Source organism: Adiantum capillus-veneris, chromosome 25, assembly GCF_014529385.1.
Source record: "Adiantum capillus-veneris isolate H3 chromosome 25, ASM1452938v2, whole genome shotgun sequence".
NCBI classification, from domain to species: Eukaryota; Viridiplantae; Streptophyta; class Polypodiopsida; order Polypodiales; family Pteridaceae; genus Adiantum; species Adiantum capillus-veneris.
The window spans coordinates 75,497,740-75,524,304 of record NC_140955.1 but is presented as its reverse complement, the minus strand read 5'-3'; the positions used below and the strand labels follow the sequence as shown (position 1 = coordinate 75,524,304).

General features: G+C 47.9%; 1 protein-coding gene across 1 annotated transcript in view; it reads right to left on the bottom strand.

Moving 5' to 3' along the window:
- Positions 1-1,438: 1,438 nt before the first annotated feature.
- COP9 (COP9 signalosome, subunit CSN8) overlaps positions 1,439-26,565 on the bottom strand; it is a 65,076-nt gene continuing 39,949 nt past the window's right edge. Inside the window, exons 2-5 of the mRNA XM_086500379.1 lie at positions 22,960-23,039; positions 22,137-22,318; positions 21,882-21,989; positions 1,439-2,065 (exon numbers count right to left, since the gene is read on the bottom strand). Of these exons, the coding sequence (XP_086356505.1) occupies positions 1,926-2,065; positions 21,882-21,989; positions 22,137-22,318; positions 22,960-23,039 (510 nt within the window). The 3' untranslated portion in view covers positions 1,439-1,925. The remainder of the gene's footprint in view (positions 2,066-21,881; positions 21,990-22,136; positions 22,319-22,959; positions 23,040-26,565) is intronic.

The following is a 26,565-nucleotide window of genomic DNA, read 5'->3' as shown; positions in this document are numbered from 1 at the left end:
TTTTAACGTCGAAGACCAGTAAGGCCAGTAATCGATACAACCTGTAACGGCTTGAGAAGGGCCTCTCAACAAAAAAATGCCATATACTTACCATGAGAAGAACGACCATTAGAGAGTAAAAAAGCACCAACCATACTCACCTCAGAGAGTGGACTGTAACAGAGGTTCAATTTACTATGCAAGTCCCCCAAAAAACCAAGCGCAATCAATCAAAACTAAGAATAAGACGGCCCATAAAAAACCAATAAAATACTGTTGCAGACAGTTCAACGCAACCACATCATCGAAAGTTTAGGTAAGCATTTAGCAACCAAATGCCTTGCTATTAAAAAATCAAAAAAACACAGTAGACTACTGCCGAAAAAAAACCAATCAAGCAGAGACCCACAATATAAGCCGAAAAAACTGTCTGTAAACAATACAACGCTACCACATCTTTGAAAGCATATGCAAGCAGTAGCAACCATATGTCATGCTACTAGAAACATCTAATAACCAAAGTAGATGACTGTCGAAAAAAACCAGTCAAGCAGTTCTACCCCAATGTTCAAACAACTTTCCTTACTGTGTTTTTGCAAAAGGTATGTAAAGGCCTAGAAGAAAACCTGAGAAGTTTTGAGTAGTGAGCTCCATAGCTTGAACCATGAAGCAAGCGGTAAATCCCCTTAGTAAAAAAAAACAACAAAAAATAACCAGAGGCTAAGTGAGGGGCAAGGTGCACCCTCACCTTATTTATAGAGGTTGGACTGCTTGTTCCAGAGCGTGAAAGATGAGAGAGACGAGCCGCCCTGCTGTGTGGTGTCATCAAGCGGTACACAGAAACCATTGCAAGGCGAGATCCATAGCCAAGAAGCGCAGGCCGCCTACCCAAAGTAATGAGAGCAAGGCGTTTTACTCACGCTCATTACTCCAAGGAAAATATACTTTATTATTATTATGCAAGGGCAAATAGCCCATTCATGGCTTATTGTAAGCAATATCCCATTTAAATGTCGGACAAGATTAAAGAGTGTTGTGGAAGGGGGGGGGGGGAAATAGCCAAGTAACTATAGTAACGTAGTGTGTGTGTGTGTGTGTGTGTGTGTGTGTGTGTGTGTGTGTGTGTGTGAGAGAGAGAGAGAGAGAGAGAGAGAGAGAGAGAGTTTGAGCTCGCCCGTCACATGATGCAAGCTACCGATGACGGCACCTCTTCCTAGTATCTTCTATACACATGTATAGGGCAATATGCTCTTACACCCTCAAAACAATATTGTTTCACAGAAAAGGTGGAAGGACGTTTGCCTCATAAACATGAAATTAAGATGACTCAACTAGCTACTAGCAAATGGCATAAAACAGTAAAAATAAAGACATTTTTTATGACAAGTATGCATCACGAGACCACTGTCTAACTTCCCAAGTTAGCCAAAAAAAAAAAAAATAGAGCCCACATTTCAGATATGTGAATGAACAATGCTTTTCAAAGCAACTTGAAAAACATTGAAAACCAATTATCTTTGCCATTGTTCAAACCCTTTTGGTGTGATTTCAACAAAAGCCAGCGGAAATAGTTGCCAGATTGTCGTGATTAAATGTGAAGGACCAATTATATAAAAGAAAAACTCGCATACTTTTAACAAGCACTAGCCGTATTGAAAAAACTGTAGCAAAACCACCACCTCACTCAAGCGGCTGTGATGGCACAATGGAGTGTCACAGCCTCACTGTGTTTCAAAGTCATTTGGAGGGGGAGGGTAGAGCTTCATTGTTCCGCAATGGAGAGACCCAGCGCATCTTAGAGGGCAAAAACACCATAGAGGGAAGATCAACAAATGAAGACATGCTCCCACATCGCATACGACACTTTCTGGGCTTTTGATGTTTAGATTCTGTTGACCCCTTATGGGTTATATTCGAAGGATCAATCTCCTTCCACCATCTCACCATTAATGTTCCAAATGAAAGACATACTCTGTCAAATCTTGTAGCTTGCTTGAATCTAATTTCTGGGCTGCCACGCTTACCGCAGGCAGAACTGTAAGCATGTTTGAAGCCGGATCCAATGTCCATCCAATCTGAGTGGTAGCTGGACAAAACAATAAGGTTGCCTTAAGCATTTGTGTTATATCTCCAGCAAGATAATGACACATTCAAAAAAACAAGGTTGCAATCACAATTTGCATTTGATCCACCCCCCTCTCTCTCTCTAGACACCCAGACCAACCGCTCGTTCTCTCTCTCTAGACACCTGGTTCCCTCTCTCTAGACACCCACTACCCCTCTCTCTAGACACCCGACGCACTTTCGCTCACTCTCTCGAGAAATCCACTTTCCCTCTCTTTAGACACCCACTCCCCCTCGCTCTAGACACCCGACGCACCCTCGCTCACTCTCTCCAAATTTCCAGCAGTGAATGGGTTCACTTGTTTTCCTCACAGACATGGGGCTAGCACGGTGGACTGTGTTATGGCTCAGTCCAGTTTTATACCATCTATTCAGGATTTTATTGTCGGCCCCAGGCCTGTCGGGGTAGCAGTAGATCACGCCCTCCTCACATTTACAGTTTCATTCCAGTTTAGTACACCTCCTTTGGCCCAGACACCTATGCACACTCGATACACTTTTACATCGGAGACTGACTCTATCTACATGGATAGTATTTACAGACGCTTGACCACAAAGAAGCCGGGGACGCCCACTACAAGAGCTTACCCAGATATTTACGGAGACTCTACATGATGCAGCAGTAGAGGCATACCCACACACCCAACCCGGGCACAGACGACGTTATGTGGGTATGCCCCAAAACAGTTGGTATGATGAGGAGTGTAGAGAGACGAGAGCCACACTCCATAGAGAGGTGCTCCTGGGAGCCATTACTCGTAGACAGTCACAGATAGCCTTCCGGCACCTAGTGCGATGGAAGAAGAGGACTTATCTTGCTCGATTAGAGGAGTTGTACAAGCGATTTGTCACGAGGTTGTGGCAACTGTCACAAATTGCTGACATGTCAAGCCACTGAAGAACGGAGCCAACTTGCAGATCCCGGCCAAGGGGCCTAAACCCTAAGTGAACAAGCAGAAGCAGCAGATGTATGGAATTCCGCAATTCACGCTGGCTGTTGATGTGGCAGATTGTACTGAATTCCGCAATTCACGCTGGCCTGCTGACGTGGCAGATTGTATGGATTTCCGGATTTCGCCTGGCTTGCTGACGCGGCAATTGTATGGATTTCCGTAAATTGCGCTGGCTGCTTTTGGGGCCAAATGCTTTTTGGACCAATTGCTTTTGAGTTTAAAGTTTTTCATGTAAATTGCTTTTAATGGCCAAGGGCCTTTAAATATGAGGCTAGGGCTCATTCTCTGACACTCTTCTGGGAGAAGGTGCAGAGCGTGGAGTATCGGCTTGTACTGAGTTGATGCAATATAAAGAAATACCGAAAGGGGCAATAAAAGGGTGTCTAGGCTCGGTTCAAAGTCATTCAAGCCCCTCGCTACACTTAACAAGTCAATGGGTACTAGGAATTAACTCAAAAAAGGCAAACTGGACACATGGCGGTCCGTGAGCTATCTATCTGCCAGACACATCAGCTAGAGGGGACGCCCAAAATTGATATGGGGCTCCTGGGAGGCTGATTTTGCTCATAGGTGAACTACTATGTGTGTGAGTAGTGGGTGCAGGTGATCACAACTTTAATGGAAAGCTTGCCTTCTCCCTTTCTTATGTAGCGCGATGATTCCGCTCTCGCGCACACCTCTCCCCCTTTGAATACAGAAACATGATGTCCCACTCAAGGGCTTTTCATTTGTATGTACAATTGTGTGGGTTCATGCGCGATTGTCGAGGCAAGAGCCTCTTGCACAGGTACTTGATTAGCTAGTTGCTAATCCCTCGCAAGTACAGGTGAATTCAGAGAGATTTCACGCGAGAAATCTCGTCCGATTCAAAGGGCAAGTAGCCCTACAAGTGCGCGAGCGCTTGCTGCGGATGCGACCGGCACACGAAACGGAGCCCAAAACAGAAAAATACAGCCTGTTGTGTATTTCCGAAGCGTTGGGATCATTGTAGAGGTGATCGGGTGCATTTTCCGGGCAGAAAATGGAGAATTCAGGGCGCTGCAGATTCTCGCCAGATTTGGAAAAGTGCCCGTATGAGCCAAGAAAGTCATCTTTTACATGGGGATTTTGTCTATGAAGCCTCCTACTGCGTTATGCTGCCGAAGTCGGGCTAGAGTAAGCCATTTTCAGCCCGGTAAAAGCGGGACAGCTCGTAGGAACTCGCAGGTTTTCTCCCAAGTTTTATAAGAATAAAGAAATACCGAAAGGGGCGCCAGTCTTTGGGGCCTACAAGGTGTCGCTGTCTGCTTGGAAGCACTCTAGCTCCAGGCCGTGCTTTGTGTGAAGTGTTAATTCCAGCCAAAGGTCTATTCGTGAAGTTTTTCTAAAGTTTATCGAGTAAAGATTCGGGTGAAAGCTAAAGTCTACCGCCCTACATGCCGATTTCATGGTTCCATCGCCAGGACAAAATCACTTTTTCCTTAATGAGTGAGCCTTGGTTGATCTGCGGCGAAGACACGGAGCACAGGAACTTGGAATTACACTATGGCTGACAGGACAAATGACGCCAGGGAAGAGGGTTCCTCTTCACAGGACTGACAGGCTATTCCTCCAGTGTGCAAGAGTTCATGCTACCCCTGTCTGTACCTTTTATTGATTTAAATGCTCCACAAAATCAAGGGTATATGACTGGGCAACTAGACACGGATGCGTTCAGGACACAGTTGGTTGCTACTATGAATGTGTTCTCTCGGTTGGTGCAGAATCCTAGGTTTATGGAATTTCTGCAAGCGCCGCCAGTGCCACAGCGGACAAGGCAATCGTCTCATGCAGTTGGGGAACCAGTTTCCAGGCTATGCAAGAGGTTTTTCCACCACCCACGGTACATCTTGGGTATTTTAGGGGTGGATCAGTGTTTCAGAGTGTCACAAAATGATGATGTGGCACCACTCTGCTCGGACAAAGGACAGATGACGTGGAAGCATGCTATACAGACGGGTCCCGTAAATTGCGCTGACTACTGCTAACGTGGCGGCCATACTGAGGTTCTACAAAAAGCGTTGACATGCTGACGTGCCTACTGTACAGATTTCAACCTTTTGTGCTGGCTATTTTTTGAGCCAGTTGCTTTTGAGTTTAACTGCTTTTGGGGCATCCCTTGTAAGAATAAATAGACCCTAGGGGTCTCACTCTGCAGAGCATCTGGACGCAGAGTCTTAGAGCAGAGGTCCCCTCGTGAGTTGTACTTTGCTCAAGCATCAATATAAAAATAAATATCGAAAGGCGCACCAGATTTTGAGGCCAATACCTCTGGGCACGGAACTACGCCGGGCCATGTTGACGAAATTGAACAGTGATTTAAAGTTGTGAAGTGTTTTAAGTGATTCTCTCGTATATCGTGCCCGATTTCTGACTTGGGGTGCACAGAGCATGGCTGGTTATGCGCCCGGAAACCCAGCAATATATGCCAGGAACAGCGTTTGGGGGTATGCAGGGCATGATGCCAAACCCCATGTATGGTAACACTGGCATGCATCAAGGGTTTCAGTGCAATCCGGGCCAATTGGGGGTACTGTAGAGCAGTTTTGGCATGGCTGGTTTTTTCGACCAATAGCCACATATAGCACCAATGACGCAAAATGTCAATGGCCAAGAGACGCCGATGATCCCTATTACAGTGTCCATGTTGCACACAATTCCCTATGACAATTTGGGAGCACTAGAAAAGCCAAAGCATACAAAGAAGGTGGTGCAGATGTGAAGTTTGATACTTTCAGCGGCTGTGAGGATAGGCAAAGGCTCTTACTTTCCTTCAACAGCTTGATAAAAATGCAGGGGGGGTACTGCCGCTCACTACTGCTGCTCCCCCCCCCCCCTGCTGCGCCATCGCTAGTCTTCCCCCCCCTCCCGCCAGCCCCTGCGCGCTGCCCCCCGTCCCCGCCACTCCTGCGCTGCCCCACAGCCCGCCCGCTGCCCCCCTGTTTTCGCGCTACCCCACAGGCCGCCCGCTGCCATCCCCCCCCCCCTTCCTGCATATTGGCTCGTGTAGCACTGTCTTTTTGGGCAAGTGCTCGGCGCTCGTCTACAGTTTTTCTCCACCACCCGTTCTTTTCGCCACAGCAGTAGACACAGATGGAGGCTCCAGCTCCGCCACAGAGGGACTCTTCGGAAGCCCCCTCACTCGACCCCACTGAGCCCACCATTCGACTTGCTCTTTCGCCAACAGAGCAAGCGAGCCTTGCCGCACAGGTAGAGCGATTGCAAGCGACTTCTGTCATCTGCAAGATTCTCGACACCCGACCTAGCAGAGGAGAGCTGCATGACCTTCTCCAGGCCCACCTTCTCGGAGAGGTAGGCAAGATCTTGGACGTGCTACTCGGACAAGGTTACTACCAGATCGAGTTTGAGACCTCCGAGATGGCGTCCAAGGTCATAGCCATGAGTCCACTGACCATCCGAGCAGCACATGCCCACTTTCGACAGTGGAGACATGGTTTCGACCCTGCTTCGGATGTTCTAGTAGAGGAGGCAGACATCCCCATCTCTGTTTGCTTTCCGGGTTTGCGGAGGGAGTACTTACCATTTTTGTCCACGATCGGCTCAACCATTGGGCCTGGCTTGGAGACACCTCGCACGGCAGCCTCAGTAGCTGCCAAGGCGGCTGGCATTCCCTCAGTTTGTGTTTTGGTCGAGACACTCACACGCTTCCGAAGGTTATTCTTCTGTCTCGGGTGAGTGGGGGTTGGTTTAGACAAAGTGTGGAGTATTCGGGCCTCTCGAACCAGTGCTTCATTTGTCGACAGATGTGCCATCTAGCGAAGGCCTGTCCATGGAGGAGACCTCGACCTACACAACAGCCTCAACCCCAGCCTGCAAGGGCTGGCCAATAGACACAGACAGAGACACAACGCACACATGCAGAGCCACCCTCTGAGCCTGGGGCTCCAGCGGAGGAGGGATGGCAACAGGACCGTGGTAGACGACGACAGGGGCCACAGCGTCAGCCTGGCACTCGGAGTGGTCCTCAGGCGCCTACTCAGCAGCAATGGGTTCCCACGGGGAACCGGTTTGGTCCTCTTGAGCAAGATGAGGTCCTTGCTCCAGCCCCCACCCCAGCTTCACCCTCGATAGCCCCTCCCCCCCCCCCCCAGCGTTTCCCCCTTCTTCCTCATCCTCCCCCCCGCCGCTCTACCTCTGTCGCTCCCTCCCGTCCCTCTTCTCCACCGCTCCCCCCAGCTCCTTCTCCCCCCCCCCTCCTGATTCAGTTCCACAGTCGACCCAGGGGCAGGGCCTTCTCCGGCGGCTAGGAGATCTCTTGGCAGCGCCTTTGCCACGAGTCGCTTAGCGAGAGAGGGACAGCCTTTCTTGCGACCCCCTCTGCAGGTACAGACATCTTCCCTTGCAGCTATCCCTCGTGGTCTGACGAGCATTGACATCCGGTGTCGATGGGACTTCTTCGACTACGGCTTCACTCGTTTTCTCGGCGACGCCTCAGCAGACCATGAGGCAGCTTGCTTCAGGGTCCATGTTCTGTTCCTTGCCGCTAGGGGGACAGAGGCCTTGGACTCAACAGTTGGCTTCTCCTTCTCCCTTTGCCGCAGGGACCAGACAGAGTGGACTCTCGACTCAGTGTTGGGATGGTTGCACACACAAGTCCTAGAGTTCTCTCACCACATGGGAGAACTAGGAGTTACAGACATGCTCCAGACGTTGTGGCCATTGGTGTTAGGTGCAGCGGAATGAATGTTGTATTTTCTCAAGATTAGTGATCTTTATCGCTCAAGGTTCCTTTTAGTTCTTAGTGAAAGAGAGAGCTTTCCGTCTTATGGAGAGTGCTATGATCACGAACAAAGTGAGTGGATTGTGCGTGCAAGTGAATGAGACTGAGAGAAGGAGAGAGAAGAGATACGACACCGAGAGTTTTAAAACCCTCCTCCGAAGGCCCCACTCTCGTCGGCGAGAGTAGTCTACTTTGATTGCACAAAGGTGTACAATGCGAATGCAATGGACTGATGCAACTTGGACTATGCCAATGACGACGACGGTGATGACGACGACGACTTGATGGCTGAAATCTGTGATCCTCTAATCGCTGAATTCGGGGACTGTTTCGGTGGCTGAAAAAGACTGTTTTGGCTGCGTTTTTATGGCTGAAAATGGGGGAGCATCTGTAACCAACTTGGGGGCTGATCTGCTACTATGCATAGGCTGAAAAATGCATGGATCTGCTGTCGATGAAGGCTGAAAGTAAAAACGCTGTCCTGCTTCAAAAACGCTAGCAAAATGTTGATGTTTTGCTATCCTTCCCTAGCGTTAGTGACTGCTGAAGAAGACGCTGAAAAGGCTGATGATCTAGCGTTAGTAAAAACGCCAGGGCTGGCTGTGGGCTGAGGCTGAAATCGCCAAGCACGGGAGGTTGATGGCGATGGCTTCTGTGAAGGGAAAACGCCAAGGGATGGGGAAGTATGGCGATGGTCTACTACTGCGGGGGGTACTGCTGAGAAGTTGCCTGTTGAGCGGGAAGCTCCTGCTGCCTCTTTTGCCAGAAAGTGTGAACTTGGGTTTGCTTATATAGTAACTTAGCAAAATTTTCCTACCTACTTTTGTTGGAAAGTCACTTAAAAATAATAAGTGACTGGGCATGCACGGTCTACGAATAGACTCACAAAAGTACCAGATCACTGCTACTCTAAACTGACTGGACTGACTGAACCTTGCTGTGGTGTAGCTTGTCCACGGACACATAGGGTTGGGATGTGTCACGTGACATCCCCTCCTTTTCAAAGTGAGGTACTGGTACCGAATTGTATGGCGTCAAGGGAGATCACCAACAGAATCCGGAATCCTGGAAGGGACTCTTCGTCGGCCCACTCTGATGTGTGGGTCGTGCGGTACTTGAACTTCATAAAGGTCTGCAACGCTTGCTTCTTTGGGCCGCGTTGAAAGCGACTCAAAAGTCTTTTGTGGCTCCTTTGATGCTTCAACTTCGTCTAGAGTCCTGCTTCTTTCTTCTTCAAGAATCTCCATGGCTGAAAATTCCTGAAACCATCTCCAACACAAAACCATGAACATACCCATTCCATGTAAAGTGAAGGAAAAAAATCTTGTCTTCTCTAAAGACTGTGTATGCAATGTAGATGAACATAGAGACGGAGTGACAACCCGTTCATCAAACACATGCAAACAATGCGATCGAATCTTTTCTGTGTGATCGAAATCAATCAACTGTGGCAAATCACAATGGAAATGCCCATGCTTGGTACTCATACTATCATGTGCTCTTTCGGAAACTGTGTCATGCCACGGAAGAGACATGGAATGTGACTTCTTGACATACAACCTTTTCAACTTTTCATGAACAATCCGCATACATTCGTGCTCATCCATGAGAGAAACGTGCTCAACATACAATATGTCATGCCTAGTAAAAGGGATCACATAACGATGCTGACTAAAATACAGGAAACCTTCACAAATGAAACACTCGAACAATGCGTGCGTATCAATAATGCGAACACATAATACTTCTTGTGATGGTTCTTGAGACCTAGGCACGAGAGCCAAGATCTGTTCTTCCTGACGGGGTTCTTCTTGAGTGGGTTCTTTCTGAGGGGGTTCTGTTGACCTAGCCTCGAGAGCCAAGATCGATCCTTCGTGATTGATCGAATCTACAACGAGGTTAGCTTCGCTAGAAAAAGCATCCACTAACACATCATCCATGTGAACAATCACGTCATCTTCATGCAACTCATCATGCTTGTGAGCAATCACATCTTGATCATGCTTGTCATTGTCATCCAAATCATTATGCAAATCATTGGCATCCAAATCATCATGCTTATTATTGTCATTCAAAACATCAGGCTTATCATCATTATTCAAATCATCATCATGCTTCACACAATCATGCAAATCCTGTGTATCATGCTTTGGAGAAGAAGAGACAGAGAGTCTCCTTTTCCCGATTCTGTTGCATCTGTGCCTGAGCTTGAGAAAAGAGTCACAAGAGCTCTTCCCTTCTTGCTTTGATCTCGCGATCAAATTCTGCTTGTCTTGCTTTGTTCGCTGATTGTCTTTCTGCTTCGGCTTCTGCGTGTCTGCGTTCCATTTCTTTGAATTCACGATCCAATTTGGCTTGTCGTTCTTTGGCTTCCAAGCGTGCTTGCCCGTGCTCACGCGCTATGGCTGCCATTCTTACGGCATTTCTTGCTTTGCATTGTAAATTATGTTTCATAAACAACAGCTCCAACTCCTCCATTGGAGTTAATGCAATCAGTGTCGCAGATGGGGGAGGGTCAGAAAAACCTCCTGGTAAATCTTCTTCGCCTCTCTCATGCTCATCACTTCCAAGCGAAGTATCCATTCCGCTTCGAGTGATGACCATTCTGCAATCGTGGGTTCTTGTGGGTTCTTGGGGGTTCTTGAGTTCACAAGGAACTTGGGTTCTTGGGGGTTCTTGAGTTCTTAAGTTCACGAGGAACTTGGGTTCTTGCGGGTCTTGGGTTCTTAAGTTCACGAGGAACTTGGGTTCTTGGGGGTCTTGGGTTCTTAAGGTTTTCTTTCGCTTGCAAATAGCATTGGAGAAGGATCTTCTCTTCACCCGAGTTCTACCCTTTTCTGTGGGCGCACCCCTTGGCGGCCTTGCGCTCACACCAAGGTTGCTTTATCCCACCTCACGTCGATTGGCCAGCCGCTAAGTGCACGGTCCGCTCTCAATGAGTGAAAAGAGACACAAGGGGAGACTGGACAAGCCCTTCTTTCTTGGGATTCCTGTCACTCTTCATCAAAACACGATTAGGAATCGCCACGCCCAAGTTCGTGCGATCGCAACAAGCAAAAAAAAATTCTTGTGGTTCTTTCCTTGAGTAATGCAGAACACTTCCCACGCTCTGATACCAATGTTAGGTGCAGCGGAATGAATGTTGTATTTTCTCAAGATTAGTGATCTTTATTGCTCAAGGTTCCTTTTAGTTCTTAGAGAAAGAGAGAGCTTTCCGTCTTATGAGAGTATTATGATCACGAACAAAGTGAGTGGATTGTGCGTGCAAGTGAATGAGACTGAGAGAAGGAGAGAGAAGAGATACGACACCGAGAGTTGTAAAACCCTCCTCCGAAGGCCCCACTCTCGTCGGCGAGAGTGGTCTACTTTGATTGCACAAAGGTGTACAATGCAAATGCAATGGACTGATGCAACTTGGACTATGCCAATGACGATGACGGTGATGACGACGACGACTTGATGGCTGAAATCTGTGATCCTCTAATCGCTGAATTCGGGGACTGTTTCGGTGGCTGAAAAAGACTGTTTTGGCTGCGTTTTTATGGCTGAAAATGGGGGAGCATCTGCAACCAACTTGGGGGCTGATCTGCTACTGTGCATAGGCTGAAAAATGCGTGGATCTGCTGTTGATGAAGGCTGAAAGCAAAAACGCTGTCCCGCTTCAAAACGCTAGCAAAATGTTGATGTTTTGCTGTCCTTCCCTAGCGTTAGTGACTGCTGAAGAAGACGCTGAAAAGGCTGATGATCTAGCGTTAGTAAAAACGCCAGGGCTGGCTGTGGGCTGAGGCTGAAATCGCCAAGCACGGGAGGTTGATGGCGATGGCTTCTGTGAAGGGAAAACGCCAAGGGATGGGGAAGTATGGCGATGGTCTACTACTGCAGGGGGTACTGCTGAGAAGTTGCCTGTTGAGCGGGAAGCTCCTGCTACCTCTTCTGCCAGAAAGTGTGAACTTGGGTCTGCTTACATAGTAACTTAGCAAAATTGCCCTACCTACTTTTGTTGGAAAGTCACTTAAAAATAATAAGTGAAAATACCAATAAATAGCAAAATAGGCTAAATGCACTGGAAAATTCCCCTAACTGATGCTAATGGATTCTGATGGGAATTCCGATGATCATGCTGTGTGCAACCTGAGGATATGCATCTATGCTAAGTGACTGGGCATGCACGATCTACGAATAGACTCACAAAAGTGCCAAATCATTGCTAATCGAAACTGACTGGACTGAGTGAACCCTGCTGCGGTGTAGCTTGTCTACGGACACATAGGGTTGGGATGTGTCACGTGACAATTGGCCAAGTTTGCGGTGACACCTCCAGATTCAGCAGGATGTAGACACATTGTGGTTTACTTCTTTGCCGATACACAGTGCTTGCCATGCTATGTATACATTCATGAGGACTCCTGGACAGAGGAGGTTGCTTTATGTACGGCTCGCTCTGCTTGGGCTTGGGCCAGGCACTCGATGCAGTCATGCCTATCTAGAGGACGCTCGGATGCGGATTACTCACCATCCAAGCCAGCCTCGAAGATAGCCCGTCTAGCTGCTGCGGCAGCATCTGTCCTCTCTCGCTCCCCATGAGGATCGTCTCATGGAACGTGCAAGGACTAGGTGGGCCCCAGTTTCAGCGTCAGCGGGGCCGACTACTTCAGGAGCTTCAGCGCTGCCTTGTGGGAGGAGAGATTGATCTCCTTATGCTTCAGGAGCACCATCTGTGTGAGAGCCGCATTAGATGTTGTGGTCAGCTCTTGCGTGGACAATATAATACTTTTTGGTCAGCTGCTTTTGGACCTGGAGGCATCCAGGCTGGAGTATGTATGACTATTGCACACTCTTTGCAGCAGGCCATTGTGGGCAAAGGGATTATTGTGCCAGGCAGCGCTCAGTGGATTACTATGCAGGTTCAGGGTGGCTTGGTGGGTTCCCTGAACATCTATGCGCCCAATGTGGCGAGTGCTCGTGCACATGCAGAGTTTTGGTCCCAGATAGTTGAGTCTCTGCCGCAGGCAGAACAATGGTGCATAGGAGGGGACTTCAACATGTTGGAGGACCCTTCTGACAGGATTGGTGGCAGCCATGCTACAGTGCATGGAGTTGAGCTGGCAGCATGGGAGAGGTTTTGTATGACTCTGAGGGTTTCAGATGTTTGGCAGCACTCTGGTTTTGTGAGGCCCCCAGACAGCCTTGCCTTCTCTCGGTCGGACCGCAGAGTGAGAGGAGTGAATCTATCGCGGATAGATCGCTTCTACACTAGTGACCACTTCACTGACTTGGGAGGGACAGTGGGCATTCTGGCAGGGACCTCCTTCTCGGACCATGCACCAATGATCCTCACAGTGGCAGACAGGTAGAGGAGTGGGAGCACGATGCTTCGCATCCCAGAGAGAGTCTTGTTGGACTCAGCACTCAGAGAGCGGGTAGAGGCTCTCTGGATAGAGAGCTTGGACAGGCAGGAGTCTCCTGCTGACAGAGTGGCCTCAGGCCTAGCCCAGATTAGCCGCTTTTTTCTCAAGGAGTCTCTGGCTCGCCGGGCTGCAGCGAGAGAGGAGGAGCAGCGTCTCAGACGTGGCATTGCTTCGTTACAGAGGATGCAGGAGCAGCATCCAGACAGTCCTTGGTTGGAGGAGCAGTTACAGCAGGCTCGGCAAGAGCTTGCTAGCACAGAGTAGAGGCAACATGAGTTTGCTTTTCACCGACAGGCATCTCAGTGGACCCACGTGGGCGACAGAGTGACTGGTGCTTTCTTTGAGGCAGTGGGACCTCGACACTCGCATGCCAAGGTCAGTCAGTTGAGGAGGCTAGACGGGTCAGTTGCTTCTGAGCCCGAGAATATGCGTGCAGTTGCTACTAACTTTTACCATGAGTTACTGTCGGCAGAGTCCCAGTCAGAGCGTCAGGATGCATGCAAGGAGCAGGTTTGGGCACAGATGCCTTGTCTTGTGACTGAGGAGATGCGTCAAAGGCTTGAGCTGCCACTTCAGCTTGAGGAGCTACACACAACTCTTAGGGCCCTCCCCCGTGGTAGCTGTCCAGGTGAGGATGGCTTGACTCCAAGCTTTTTCTTGGAGTACTGGGACCTGCTTGGCCCAGATCTCTGTAGTGCTTTTCAGTACATTTTGCACACAGGAGTGATGCCTGACAGCATGAGTGAGGGACTGATCTACCTCATTCCCAAGGAGGGTGGCTCCTTGGATGAGATTCGACAGTGGTGCCCCATCACCATCCTCAACTCAGCCTACAAAATTCTTGCCAAGGCTCTGAGTTTGAGAATTCAACCACTTATAGAGAGCCTTATAGATGGGACTCAGACAGGTTTTGTCAAGGAACGCAGTATCCTTGACAACATCTTTACTTTTTGGGAGCTTCTACCCTGGCACGGCTCTGTGGTGAGGACCTTGTGATTCTTCTTCTCAACTTTGAGAAGGCATACGACAGAGTTGACTGGGACTTTCTAGAGGGCACTCTTCGCAGGATGGGCTTCTCATATGCTTGGATCAGAGGGGTGTCAGCTTTGTACAGACAGGCTCATAGTCAGGTACTCTTGGCAGGAGGTAGAGGTGATCGCTTCATGCTTACACGCTCAGTCAGACAGGGCTGTCCTCTTGCTCCCTTCCTCTTTCTGTTCTATGCGGAGGCGATGAGCAGGTTTTTGGTGTCGCAGCAGGTTGGTCTACGAGGCTTAGCACTCCCTATTCGGGGAGATGAGCTATTGGACGCTGAGTTTGCAGACGACTCAGCCTTGTACTTAAATGGCGAGGAGGCCAACCTTCACAGGTGTGAGCAGGCTCTAGAGACCTTCTGTTGTGCATCGGGCGCACTGATCAACTGGAGAAAGACAGTGGCTTTCTCGGTTGGTGGTGTTCCTGTGCCCGATTGGATGCCAGGAGAGGGTTTTAGGTGGATTCCCCCAAGGACTGCAGTTCGTTACTTGGGCTGTAAGGTGGGTTTGGACTTGTCTCCCGAGCAGCAAATTTCTCCCCTTCTCATGTCTATCAGGAGAAAGTTGTTACATTGGAGCTCAGCACGACTTTCTTTGGCTGGCAAAGTAGTAGTTGCCAACCAGGTGTTGTTGGCGACTATGTGATACATCACTTCTTGCTGAATCTCCTCAAGTTCTTGTATCAGCCAGGTAGAGAGGCTAATCAGGAATTTCCTTTGGTCAGGACGTGACACTCAGATAGCCCGAGCCAAAGTGGCTTGGCAGGTCATCACTCTTCCTTGTTCACACGGAGGGCTGGGGATCATTGATCCAGCACAGCAAAGCAGAGCCCATCTTGGGAAGTTCATCGTCAGAGGACTTCTTCCAGGTGAGGAGCTTTGGAAGGAGTTCTTGCTACAGCGGCTTGGTGCTAGGGTGCCTCAGGAAGGAGGCCCTTGGCAACCTTCGACCAGATGGATCTTTACAGAGATGCGCAGAGTTGGTTTGAGCAGAAGATTGGAGGACCGCTTCGCTGTGAGCTTGCTTCAATCTTGGGAGCTCTTGCGGCGTGGCTTGGAGTAGAGACAGCCTACGTGCACGGAGGAGCACCTACGGCAGCCCCTCGTCTGGAACCCCATGGTTAGCACTAAGAGAGGCCACTTGGTTGGCAGTCGGCCTCATGTTTCCTAGGGTTCAATGGCAGCAGGTCCAACGCGCTCTTTAGGTGACTGGCTAGAGTTCACAGGTTTGTCAGAGGAGGTGCAGGGTCTCCAGCTACAGGGCATGAGAGGGGTGCAGAGCATGTGCCAGGGCATCTCAGAGTCAGTTCCAGCTGAGTGGCTCATGTCTCTCGAGCCAGTAGCACCCCGATGGATGGGAGCCTTCACACGACTGGAGGTTCTCATCTCAGTCAGGGCCTGCTCAGAGACTGTTCCAACCCTTTTCTTCGAGCTCCAGTGTGGGGGACGCCTTCAGCGAATTGCAGTAGAGGCCCCGCAGGTGGTAGAGTGCTGTTTTCAGAGGATCCGAGTAGTGGGCATCTGTGGGAGGACTTGTGTCATAGATCCTGACCCAGCAGCTCTGGAGACTGGACACTGGAGGCTGTGGGCTTGGGAGTGTTGTCCACTGGCACGAGTACAGTGGGATCCTGGTGAGTGGCTATGAAGGAATCCCTTCTCTTCTGCAGACCATCCAGGAGTCCCGTTCTTTCAGTACACTTCGTCTGGGACGCCATATACTAGCAGCACAGAGAGAGGCCCGCCCCGCTGCAGCACCTCATTGGCAGGAGGAGGGTCTCACAGTTGAGTTCTTGACAGCATTTTAGGAGAGGTTGTGGGACTCCAGACAGCCGCGGCGAGTCACCTTGTTTCAGTGGCTGGTCGCACCAGAGCTACAGCAGTTAAGAGTTGGCTAGTGCATAGTGGTCTCTCGACCGCATGTGCAGCTTGTGACCATCTTGTGGAGAGTCAGCGTCACTATCTGTGGGACTGTCCCTCGGCCCAGCAAGTGTGGCTACGAGTTCTTCGGCTGATGCCTGTCTGCTCTCTCCACGGCTTGACAGTACACTTGGGGAGCAGTGGCTTGGTCCACCCTCACGGGCCCGGCACTTCAGTTTAAGCTATCCTCCACCAGCAGGATGATAGTGATGCAGGAGGGGCGACCTACACTTCAGCCTGCTACAGAGCTTACTCCACAAGAGTGGTGCAGTGAAGAGAGGAGTGTTGGGAGCTCATCAGTGGCCTGACACTTTGGTTCATCTGGCCGGCCCGTTGTTTCCACATCTTTGAGGCTCGCTCTGTGCCACCAGCAGAGACTGTACGCGATTTTTGACTAGAGCTAATCCACACTCTCAGAGGACAGCTCGAGGGACTACAGGGCAGCTCCGACCGCATGCGGGAGCGCAGAGAGGCTTTCCTGCGACTCTGGTGTCCTGGACCTTTCTACACTATGGTCCAGGGTGTACTCCGATGGCACTACCGACCACCTCTGTGGCTTTTTCCTCCCCCCATCTCTTGATTTAGCCCCATTGTACATATGCTGGTTTTTCCATTGGGAGAATCTCCCACCATGGTTGTTGTAGCCCTCTCTTGAAGAGGTGGTTGTAGCCCTATGGGCAGTTTCAGTAACTAATAGAAGGATCTTTTTCTCCGAAAAAAAAAACCTTATGTAGGGGGAAATTTTACAAAGGCCTCTACGGTCAAGAAAGCTGCCACTCTCTTGAAAAACAATGCCCTCACATGATGGACGACATTGTTGATGCAAGGACAGGCACCCACCACATGGGTATACTTCAAGAAAAAGCTTGCATCTGCGTGGCTGTCAAATGAATTTGAAGCCAATGTCATGACAGATTGGCACCAACTCACTACGGCTACTTGCAAGAGCCTACAGGAGTACAGTCGGAGGTTTTGTAAAATGTTGCTCTCAATAACCTCCTACAGGTTTGTGCCACTGTCAGAGCAGATTGAGAAGTATTGTTGTGGGCTGCCTAAAGGGCTTCGAGATTATTGTACGAAGAACAGAGTGGCTACCCTCACTCAGCTTATGGAAGTTGCTAACACTGGTCTTGCCTTGTTGAAGGGAGAGGATAGTGGGTTTCAGGGCAACGTGAAAGGGGGTCAACAAAAGAAAAATTCAGCTAAGAAGCCCGTTGTGAAAGTGACTCCTGAAGCGTCCCACGGGTCAGAAAAGGCAAACAAAGGCAAGGACTCAGCCGAGACGTTTGAAGGACGGGCCAAGAAAAAGAAAAGGAAGATTTTGTGCGCAAGTTGTTCGAGGAGAAGAAGGCTTTAATGGATGAGAACAAATGCTTTATATGCGAGCAGCCTGGCCATTTTGCTAAAGATTGTCCCTAGAGGAGGAGGCCAGCTGACTCAGAGGACAAACAGGACAGGAAAGGCTAAACCCACGGCCGATCTAGTACCAAATATGGTGGGTGACAGGCCAAGTTCAGATGCCAGTGAGCTATGCAGAGCGTGGGGTAAAGTAAGAGACCAGACATCACTTATCTTCTTTGATCCAAGTGCTAAAGCAAACTTTATCTCACCAGAGTTAGTCATCAAGCTGGGCATCAAAGCTGAAGAGATGGGGTAAACAGCATAGGCAGGGTTGGCATGTCTTGGCCACTTAGAGTGTATTACACCTATCACTGGAAAGTTGCATCTGCATTTCCAATCATATGTGGACACAGGAATTTTATATCATGCCACTGGAAGGGTGCAATGTGTTGTTCGGAATCTCGTGTATGTTCCGTATACATGGAGTGCTGGATGTTTTCAACAAAAAGATCACCCTTCAGCATAGGGGCAAAGCTCACATCCTTGATGTAAAGCTTCAAGGGGAGTCTGTCCCTGTTGTATCTGCTTCGGCTATCACTTCTATAATTAAGAATCATCTTTTTGCGTACTTGATTTTTGCACGTGATCTTTCAAATAATTGTCAATCAAATTTATCTAACGTAGATAAATTTGACTAACGTTAGATAAAGAAAGGTCAGCATTTTTGCGAGAGTTTAATGACTGTTTTTCTGACTCATTACTGTCTCGATTGCCGCCGGCGAGGCCAAAGGATCATGCGATAGATTTGGTGCCAGGTTGTAGCCCACCAAATAGGCCTCTCTACAGGGTTAGTGCGGCTCAACAAAAAGAGATTATGGGCCAACTAGAGGAGCTGCTAGAGAAAGGGCTTGTTCACTTCTTGTTGTTAGACATGTGTCCCTCAAAAAATCCTTTTAAAAATTGAACACAAGTTCTTCACCCTTTTGCTCCCCAGTGCTTCTAGTGTAGAAGAAGGATGGCTCTGGGCGCATGTGTATTGACTACCGTGCGTTGAATAAGAATACCATCAAGAACAGGTTTCCTATCCCAAGCATTTTGCACACGGAGGACAAATTTTTTGAGGCAAATAGATATGTAGAGAACATGGATGAAATGTATAAGAAGATCAAGCTTGCCTTGGAGAAGATTCAGGCAAAGCAAAAAAGGGATGCTAATCGTCACCTTCGTGAATTGTTGTTTTCACCTAGTGATTGGGTACTTTTACGGTTTGAAAAGGCAAGGTTAAAGAAAATGAAGGGCAAGGAAAGGTTGTTTCCGAAGCTCAACATGTGTTACTATGGGCCTTTTCAAGTACTTGAGAAGATCAGCGATGTAACATGTTGCTTAGGATGAAATTGCCTGATACTTGGAAGATTCATAATATGTTTCACGTGAGTCTTCTAAAACCCTTTGTGGGTGATGTGACAGAAGATATGCCGGATGAAGATCAGCTAGAAGTTGAGGAACTTGATGAGATCTTGGTACCTGAGCAGATTTTGGCACATACGGACAGAAAAGTTAAGGGACAAGTTGCAAGACGGTATTTGGTGAAGTTCAAGAGCTATCCATCTATGAATGCAAAGTGGATGGAAGAGTGTGAACTTTTAGAGTCACCAAATGTATTGCAGCTTTACCTTGAGGCCTTTGGGTTACATCCTACGTATGCCCCAACTCAACGTGCTCCAAGGAGGGGTAATGATGGAGCTAGCACATCAAAATGTACATATGGATTCAATGCAATAGAAGTGAACATTGTTCTACAACTGCTAAAAGTATTATGCTCACTTCTATTGTAGACGAAATTATAAAAGTATGGAAATCTCATTAAGTCATTTATATCTATGTTTCATGTGATGATAAAAGGGTGCTAATTACACTAAATCATCTATGGCATGTATATTTGGCATGCAATCGAGGACGTTTGCGATTTCAAGAGGGGGGTATGTCACGAGGTTGTGGGAGCCACTAACCTTAGTAGTTGGTTTCTTTCCCTTGATTTTTCTTTCATTTTTGGGACCCTCTTTTTGAAGTCACAAATGGCCGGACATTATGTGGCCAGTATGAAGTGGCCGACGATGGCCAAGAGTTTCACCCGCAGTCAGGAAGGGCACGTTGCCACGAGATGGTGGGGCCAGTCGGCACTCAAATTCGAGCAGTAAAGGGTGTCTAGGCTCAGTTCGAAGTCATTTTTGCCCCTCGCTACACTTAATAAGTCGGTGGGTACTAGGAATTAACTGAAAAGAGGCAAATTGGACACATGGCGGTCTGTGAGCTATCTGTCAGACACATCAGCTGGAGGAAGCACCCAAAATTGATGTGGGGCTACTGGGAGGCTGATTTGGCTCATGAGTGAACTATTGTGTGTGAGTAGTGGGTGCAAGTGATCACAGCTTTAATGGAAAGCTTGCCTTCTCCCTTGCTTTATGTAGCGTGATGATTCCGCTCTCGAGCACCTCTCTCCCCCTTTGAATACAAAAACGTGATGCTCCCCTCGAGGGCTTTTCATCTGTATGTACAATTGTGTGGGTTCAAGCACGATTGTTGAGGCAAGAGCCTCTTGAACAAGTACTCGATTAGCTAGTTGCTAATCCCCCGCAGGTACACGTGAATTCGGAGAGATTTCACGTGAGAAATCTCGTCCGATTCAAAGGGCAAGTAGCCCTATAGGTGCGGGAGCTCGAGGGCTTGCTACGGATGCGACCGGCACGCAAAGGAGAGCCCAAAACAGAAAAATACAGCCAGCTGTGTATTTTTGCAGGTCTAGGGTTTTGACCCTAATTGATCCCTGATACCCCCAAGACCTTCGGGGAAGCGTTGGGATCACTGTACAGGTGATCGGGTGCATTTTCGGGGCAGAAAACAGAGAATTCAGCGTGCTGCAGATTCTCGCCAGATTTAAGAAAGTGCCCGTATGCACCAGGAAAGTCATCTTCTACATGGGGATTTTGTTTGTGGAGCCTCCTACTGCTGTTATGCTGCCAAAATCGGGCTAGAGTAGGCCATTTTCAGCCCGATAAAAGCGGGACAACTCGTAGGAACTTGCAAGTTTTCTCCCAAGTTTTATAAAAGTAAAGAAATACCGAAAGGGGCGCCCGGTGTCGATGTCTGCTTGGAAGCACGTGCTTTGTGTGAGTGTTAATTCCAGTCAAAGGTCTATTCGTGAAGTTTTCCTGTGTCGTAAAGTAAAGTAAAGTTTATCAAATAAAGATTCGAGTGAAAGCTAAAGTCTACCGCCCTACGGGCCGGTTTCACGACTCCTATGTCATGACTCAAGCGAGGCATTTCATGAGCATTCCCCCCCCACCGGCTATCACATCATCTAAGACTTGGGGTGCATATGCAGCATCTCTTTACACAGTTCCAAGGCAGCAGTCTCTACCCGACCCACCAGAGCGTTGCCCATAGACATGCACTTTCTTTACCGCGTATGTTATATAGAGCCAAAGACAGTTACATCATTGTCCAATGTACTATGAGATACGAGGCCGCTTTCACTGTCTATTCAGAGAAAGCTTTGGACCCGTGAGATATCAAGATCAGAGATGCCTCTAGTTGTTTTTGCTAGAGCAGCTCGGACACAAGGAGAGTCTTCTAAGGAGATTAGACAGTGGTAGACATTCATAGAGGGGAATCACTGATGTCTTTAGAGCAAAGACTTATACCAGCAGAGCCATTGAGCTTGGGAGAGCTAGACACCCACGTCTACGAGAGCCACCACGACATCTCCATCAGAGGATCAGGACTATTCTAGAACGGCATGGGAGATGTCCAGTACCACTATTTACCAGCACGGACATTGACAATATTCTTCAACGACCAATGCAGTACATCCTCGAACAGTGCCCGATGCTGGACATCCTCAAGGCTCAGATACCGATATCCATATTAGCTTTTATTTTACTTCATTATATTTTGTACCCAGACATTGTAATAGATCCACTAGGATTGTATCGGTTTGGTCTCATAGGTCATTTTGTCCTTTTGAAGACGTTTAATATAACACTTCATTTCATTTTCTAGACACTTTCTCTCTATCTATCTGTCTATCTAAATATATATATATACAACCGCACACATTCAATGAGGATCTATGGAGTGGGGAGGGACACACTTCCAACAACTAACCAAATGCGATTCTCAAGCTTAATATGCACTGCTGATGGCCAGAAGATGCAGAATGGCATAGATCTTCATGCAGATGCTTTAAAAAGTTTGACATGAACAATGTCGATCCCCAAGTATACCATCAGTAAGTTTGACATGCACAATGTAAAGCCTGTGGATCCTTGATAGCATTCATAATTTGACATAGACCTAAGCTTTCTTACTTTTAATTGTTTCACTCTCTGTCAGCCCCAAGAATTTGGCTGCATCAGCGACACTGATGGTGGAATAAGCCGTTGAAAGCAATTTGAAGTTCTTCCGTGAATAATCATCTGCAAGGGCCACAAATTTATGTGATGACCAAAGGACAAAGCAGTCACCAAAACCATTTTCAAGTTCCTCCCATACTTGAGCATCCTTCTTTCACCCATCCTAGCAGAATATTAGCGTTCCCATAACTTACGATTCATTCTGCTAACCTTTTATTGCATTCACAATTTGCTGAACGGCCGGGCTCCAGGGAAAGTATTGAAGAGCATTATGAAAACCTGCATAATCGTATGTCCATAGGCACTGACCAATCTTCCACGCAGCGACTAATTCAGGCTGGCTTTGTTTAACAGCTGCCGGTATGCGCTTCCATAAGAATCTTGCTCCATTCCTGGGATTTCACGGTATCAAAAGAGAACCTTAACACAAAAACAGAAAGTATATAGTTGGAAAAAAGACCCCTTTGTTTAGTAATGCCCTAACCAGTAGACCTAAAACCCGTGAGGGTCGCTCAGAAGTACGTTCCCAACTACTAATTAAGAGCTTCACTATTCAAACCCTATGTTTCCTCGTTTGTTTTCAACTTTGAGTCATCTCCAGGCTCCAGCTGCTTCACAGTACAAGCATTCTACCACTATGTACAGCTAGAAGTTAGTCCTGAGCTGGCCACACTTTAGATGCATTGCGTTTGGACGTTTCTGTTCTTTTAGATCCTGATCAACTGCATAATTCCATTACCGTGTCTCAATTCCAAGTGGTTTCAACACAAGAAATGAGCATTTCTCTGCTTTATAACCCGTTTTTGCATTTTAAGGCCCCCATTCATTTCCCATTTCTGGTGATTATGCTTCCCGACTAGAGAGGAAGGGACCAAGCAGCTTCATACACCAGTCAAAACACATTTAATTGCAGTGGAACTATGTTGGGGGACCGGTTGAATATTTTACAAGAATTTAATTCCAAGACATGCCAATAATACCACGCCAAAAGCTCATTCAAGAATATTAACAGAAAAAATTCCTCAAGACTCACAAGTCTGAAACGATGATGTATCCAAGCAAGTGAATAGGATATGGCCAATCGGAGGGCTTTTCCAGTCCCTTTGCAGCAAGCTGTAAACCACAAAGATCAATTAGAACATCCTGAAGTACTGAAAAAATAGAATTTTTTACTTTAATTCAAACACTAAAATAAAAGAATGCTGCGCTCAATCACCAGATCACATTCATATAAACCCATTTGCATGAGCAAATATATAAAGGTCTAAATATAGTCCTTGTTACAATGCTAAGCTTAAAACCAAGGTAAACACCAAAACCTATAGTACATATCACTAACCCAAAGATACCTTGACTGATAGAAAAAGTGTTAGAAGCTTTACGCACGTGAAGTCCTGTTACGACAAAGAATTCAAATTGTAGCCTCACTCTCCAGCTTTGCAAAAGCAGTGCTCACAACCAATCAGAGAGGCCATTGTCCATAAAGCCCATGTGGCAGATTAGCCCATAAAGTTGCACACTAGAAGACCTTCAAACACCTTAAATGAGTAAAGGTCCACATGAAGGACACCATAACTAGGAGAAAACTGAGATAACAAACACTGCAAATAACACATATCAAGACACCGTGTAATATGTTAGACTAAGAGAAACCACTAGAAACCAAGGTGTGGTGCCAACAGCAATCAATTGCTACTTCTTAGAGACTATCATCTTGTGCAAAGAGAGCTGCCATCTTGATAGCAAGAGCCTCCCAAGTCGAACGAGCTCCTTGCCCACTGACACTTCCGATCAAACATATAGCACTCCAACAAGTCTTAACACCACTGAGTTGGTAGCTCTAACAAGTCAAACACTTCTGAGTGCCCATCGTCTGTGAATGAACTGCTAAAGAAAACTTGAAACTCGGCTTTGTAAACGCCACAAGCTTATTTATTGTTACACACACTTACAAAAATGGTTATGACTGAATTTCTGCTTGAAATTTCAGCAATGACTTGAAAAAGAGAGAGAGAGAGAGATTGACACTGTGCTGACCCGCGGCCAGGCCCCCTTCACACGAACATGACCTATTCCTCCAGAATTTACAAGTGAGTAGGATGATTTTCAGCATAGAATCACCAGCAAGACAAGTAAGCAAACAATCTTGTTGGTTTCCCCTCGTTTGCATGTGTTGCCCTTACAAGCACATACTAGAGTTGGAGAAACGCACCCGTCTGTGCGCCGCCCCAAAGGCCTACCAATGAGTCACACAACCGATTGTCTTCTCTTGCACGTCGAATGCACGAGTGATATCCTTCGATGAAGAAAAATTCAGCAATGGCTTCCTCATGTGTGGGCAAACTACTTATCACTCTTTTACTTTCAAATAAACTTAGTCCAAGGCAAAACTAACAAAGTTGCAGATGGTAGAAGCACTTTCCCATTGACCCTACGCAGCTTCTCTTAGTATTGCAACTCGTCCATAACTTGATGCCCAAAAGAATTAGTATTCAACAAATCCCCAATTCACCCATACCTTCGAAAGAATCGTGTCTGGATTCTCCATTCCGGACTACACATTGAAGGATGGATATCTTTTATATCATGGAAAGCTTTGTATTGCCCAAGCGCTTCAACCCAAGATCTTGCTCAAATCTCATTCCCCATCATATGCAGGGCATCGTAGTATTCACCCAACAAATCTTGCTATTGACACCTTCTTTTATTGGCCTACCCTCCGTAAAGATGTTGAGAAGTATGTTTCTCAATGTATCACTTGCCAGAAAGTCAAGTACAACCGGCAGAAAGCCTCTGGGTTGTTACAGCCCCTCCCTATTCCGACTCGACCATGGTAAAGTATTGCTATGGACTTTATTTTTTACTTGCCTACTACATCATCGGGTAGTAATGGCATCTAGACCATTATTAAATGCTTCAGCAAACAAGCACAATTCATCCCTGTTAGGAAAACTATCAAAGCAGATTGGATGGCAACCCTATTCTTACACCATATTTTCCCGCCTTCACGGGATACCACAATCTATAGTTTTTGATCGAGACCCGCATATGACCAGCCTTTTTCTTGGACCTATATAGGCAGGCAGAGGGGGGGGAGCCTATGAGCAATGCAGACTGGCCCCAACAGGGGGCACCCTCCCTAGGGTGCCCCAGTGGGCAGCTTGGAGACTGACGCCACAGGCATGAGGAGGGGCAGCCCAGCGTTTTTGGGCAGCCCCATGTCCAGCGTTTTGCAGCCAGAGGAGGACTCTCCCCACGTTTCCATGGGAGTTTTTGGTGGGCAGCCTTGCAGCGTTTTGGCGGCAGTGACGGGCAGTGCTTGCGGGTTTTCATCGTCTATGGCGATGGGCAACAGATATCCCCTTCCACATGTGGGCAGCTTGGAGACTGACGCCACTGGCATGAGGAGGGGCTGTCCAGCGTTTTTGGGCAGCCCCATGTCCAGCGTTTTGCAGCCAGAGGGGGACTCTCCTCACGTTCCATGGCCAGCCCTCTGGCATTTTTGCTGGGCAGCCTTGCAGCATTTTGGCCGCAGTGACGGACAGTGCTTGCGGGTTTTCATCGTCTATGGAGATGGGCAACAGATATCCCCTTCCACATTTCTCCTCAGGGCAGCCCATACAATAAGCATTGCAGTAACAGGCTGAGGGGAGTAGAGACCCCGACTTCCTCAGGGCAGCGGTACCAGCAGCCTTGAAGCCTTCGTCTCTCTCCAGTTCTTCCTTTGGAAGGAGGTGGATTTGTGTTGGGGAGCCCAGCCCATGTTGTGGCCATGTCAATGGTCTCGTGTGCAAGAGCAGTTGGCAGTGTCAGTAGCAGCTGCAGTTGTGTGTGCCTCGGGTCTAGCCGTGAGGCTTGTCAGATATATGTCAGGACCACCCTTGGTCACTTGTATGAGCAGATTGTTATCAGCATGGAAAGCCTTTCCCAAATCTCTCTCTCTCTCTCATTCTCAGATGTCCCGTCTCTTTCTACCTCAGTGATCTCTCTTCTCTACAAGTGTGCCTTGTTCATGTGTGGCATTGCAGGTGTTCTAAATTGGCGTCGAAGTGTCCACCGGATCACGAGTCAGTTCTTGTCTTCATTGCATCTTCCGCTACCACCTTTGACATGGTACCAGATCCCTATGTTGCTACGACCACCTTGGATGCTTAGATGTGGCTGATCTGGTACAGTTGTGGACATGACTGAAAGAAAAGAAGCTTGCTGTTTTTTCCTGGTTTTCTCGAAGTTTGGGGCAGATTTGGGTATGTTGAGGCCTTGGATCCTCATCTACGACTTCCCCGTCTTTACCCTTGTTTACCCCAACCTCTCTTCACCGAAGGAAAGCTGATGGGGGTTGCAGGATGTGTAGCAGTGCTGGATTGCCTTGGTTTTCCTATCGGGAGTCATGTTGTTGTGCCTTTCCACAAGGGAAGCAAGCATGCAGTTTTTGGACCCAGAGGGGGAGCTATTCCTTTCCAGCTTCTTTGGAAAGAAGTGTTTTTTTTTTTTTTTTTTTTTTTGCCGAACCTAATTGTGTGAATCACAGAATATGTGTTGGCTCTGATAGAGATCATCTGGATCGAGGCCCGCTACTGCTGCTCGCCCCCCCCCCCCCCCCTTTGCTGTTGCGCCATCGCTCTTCTCCCCCCCCCCT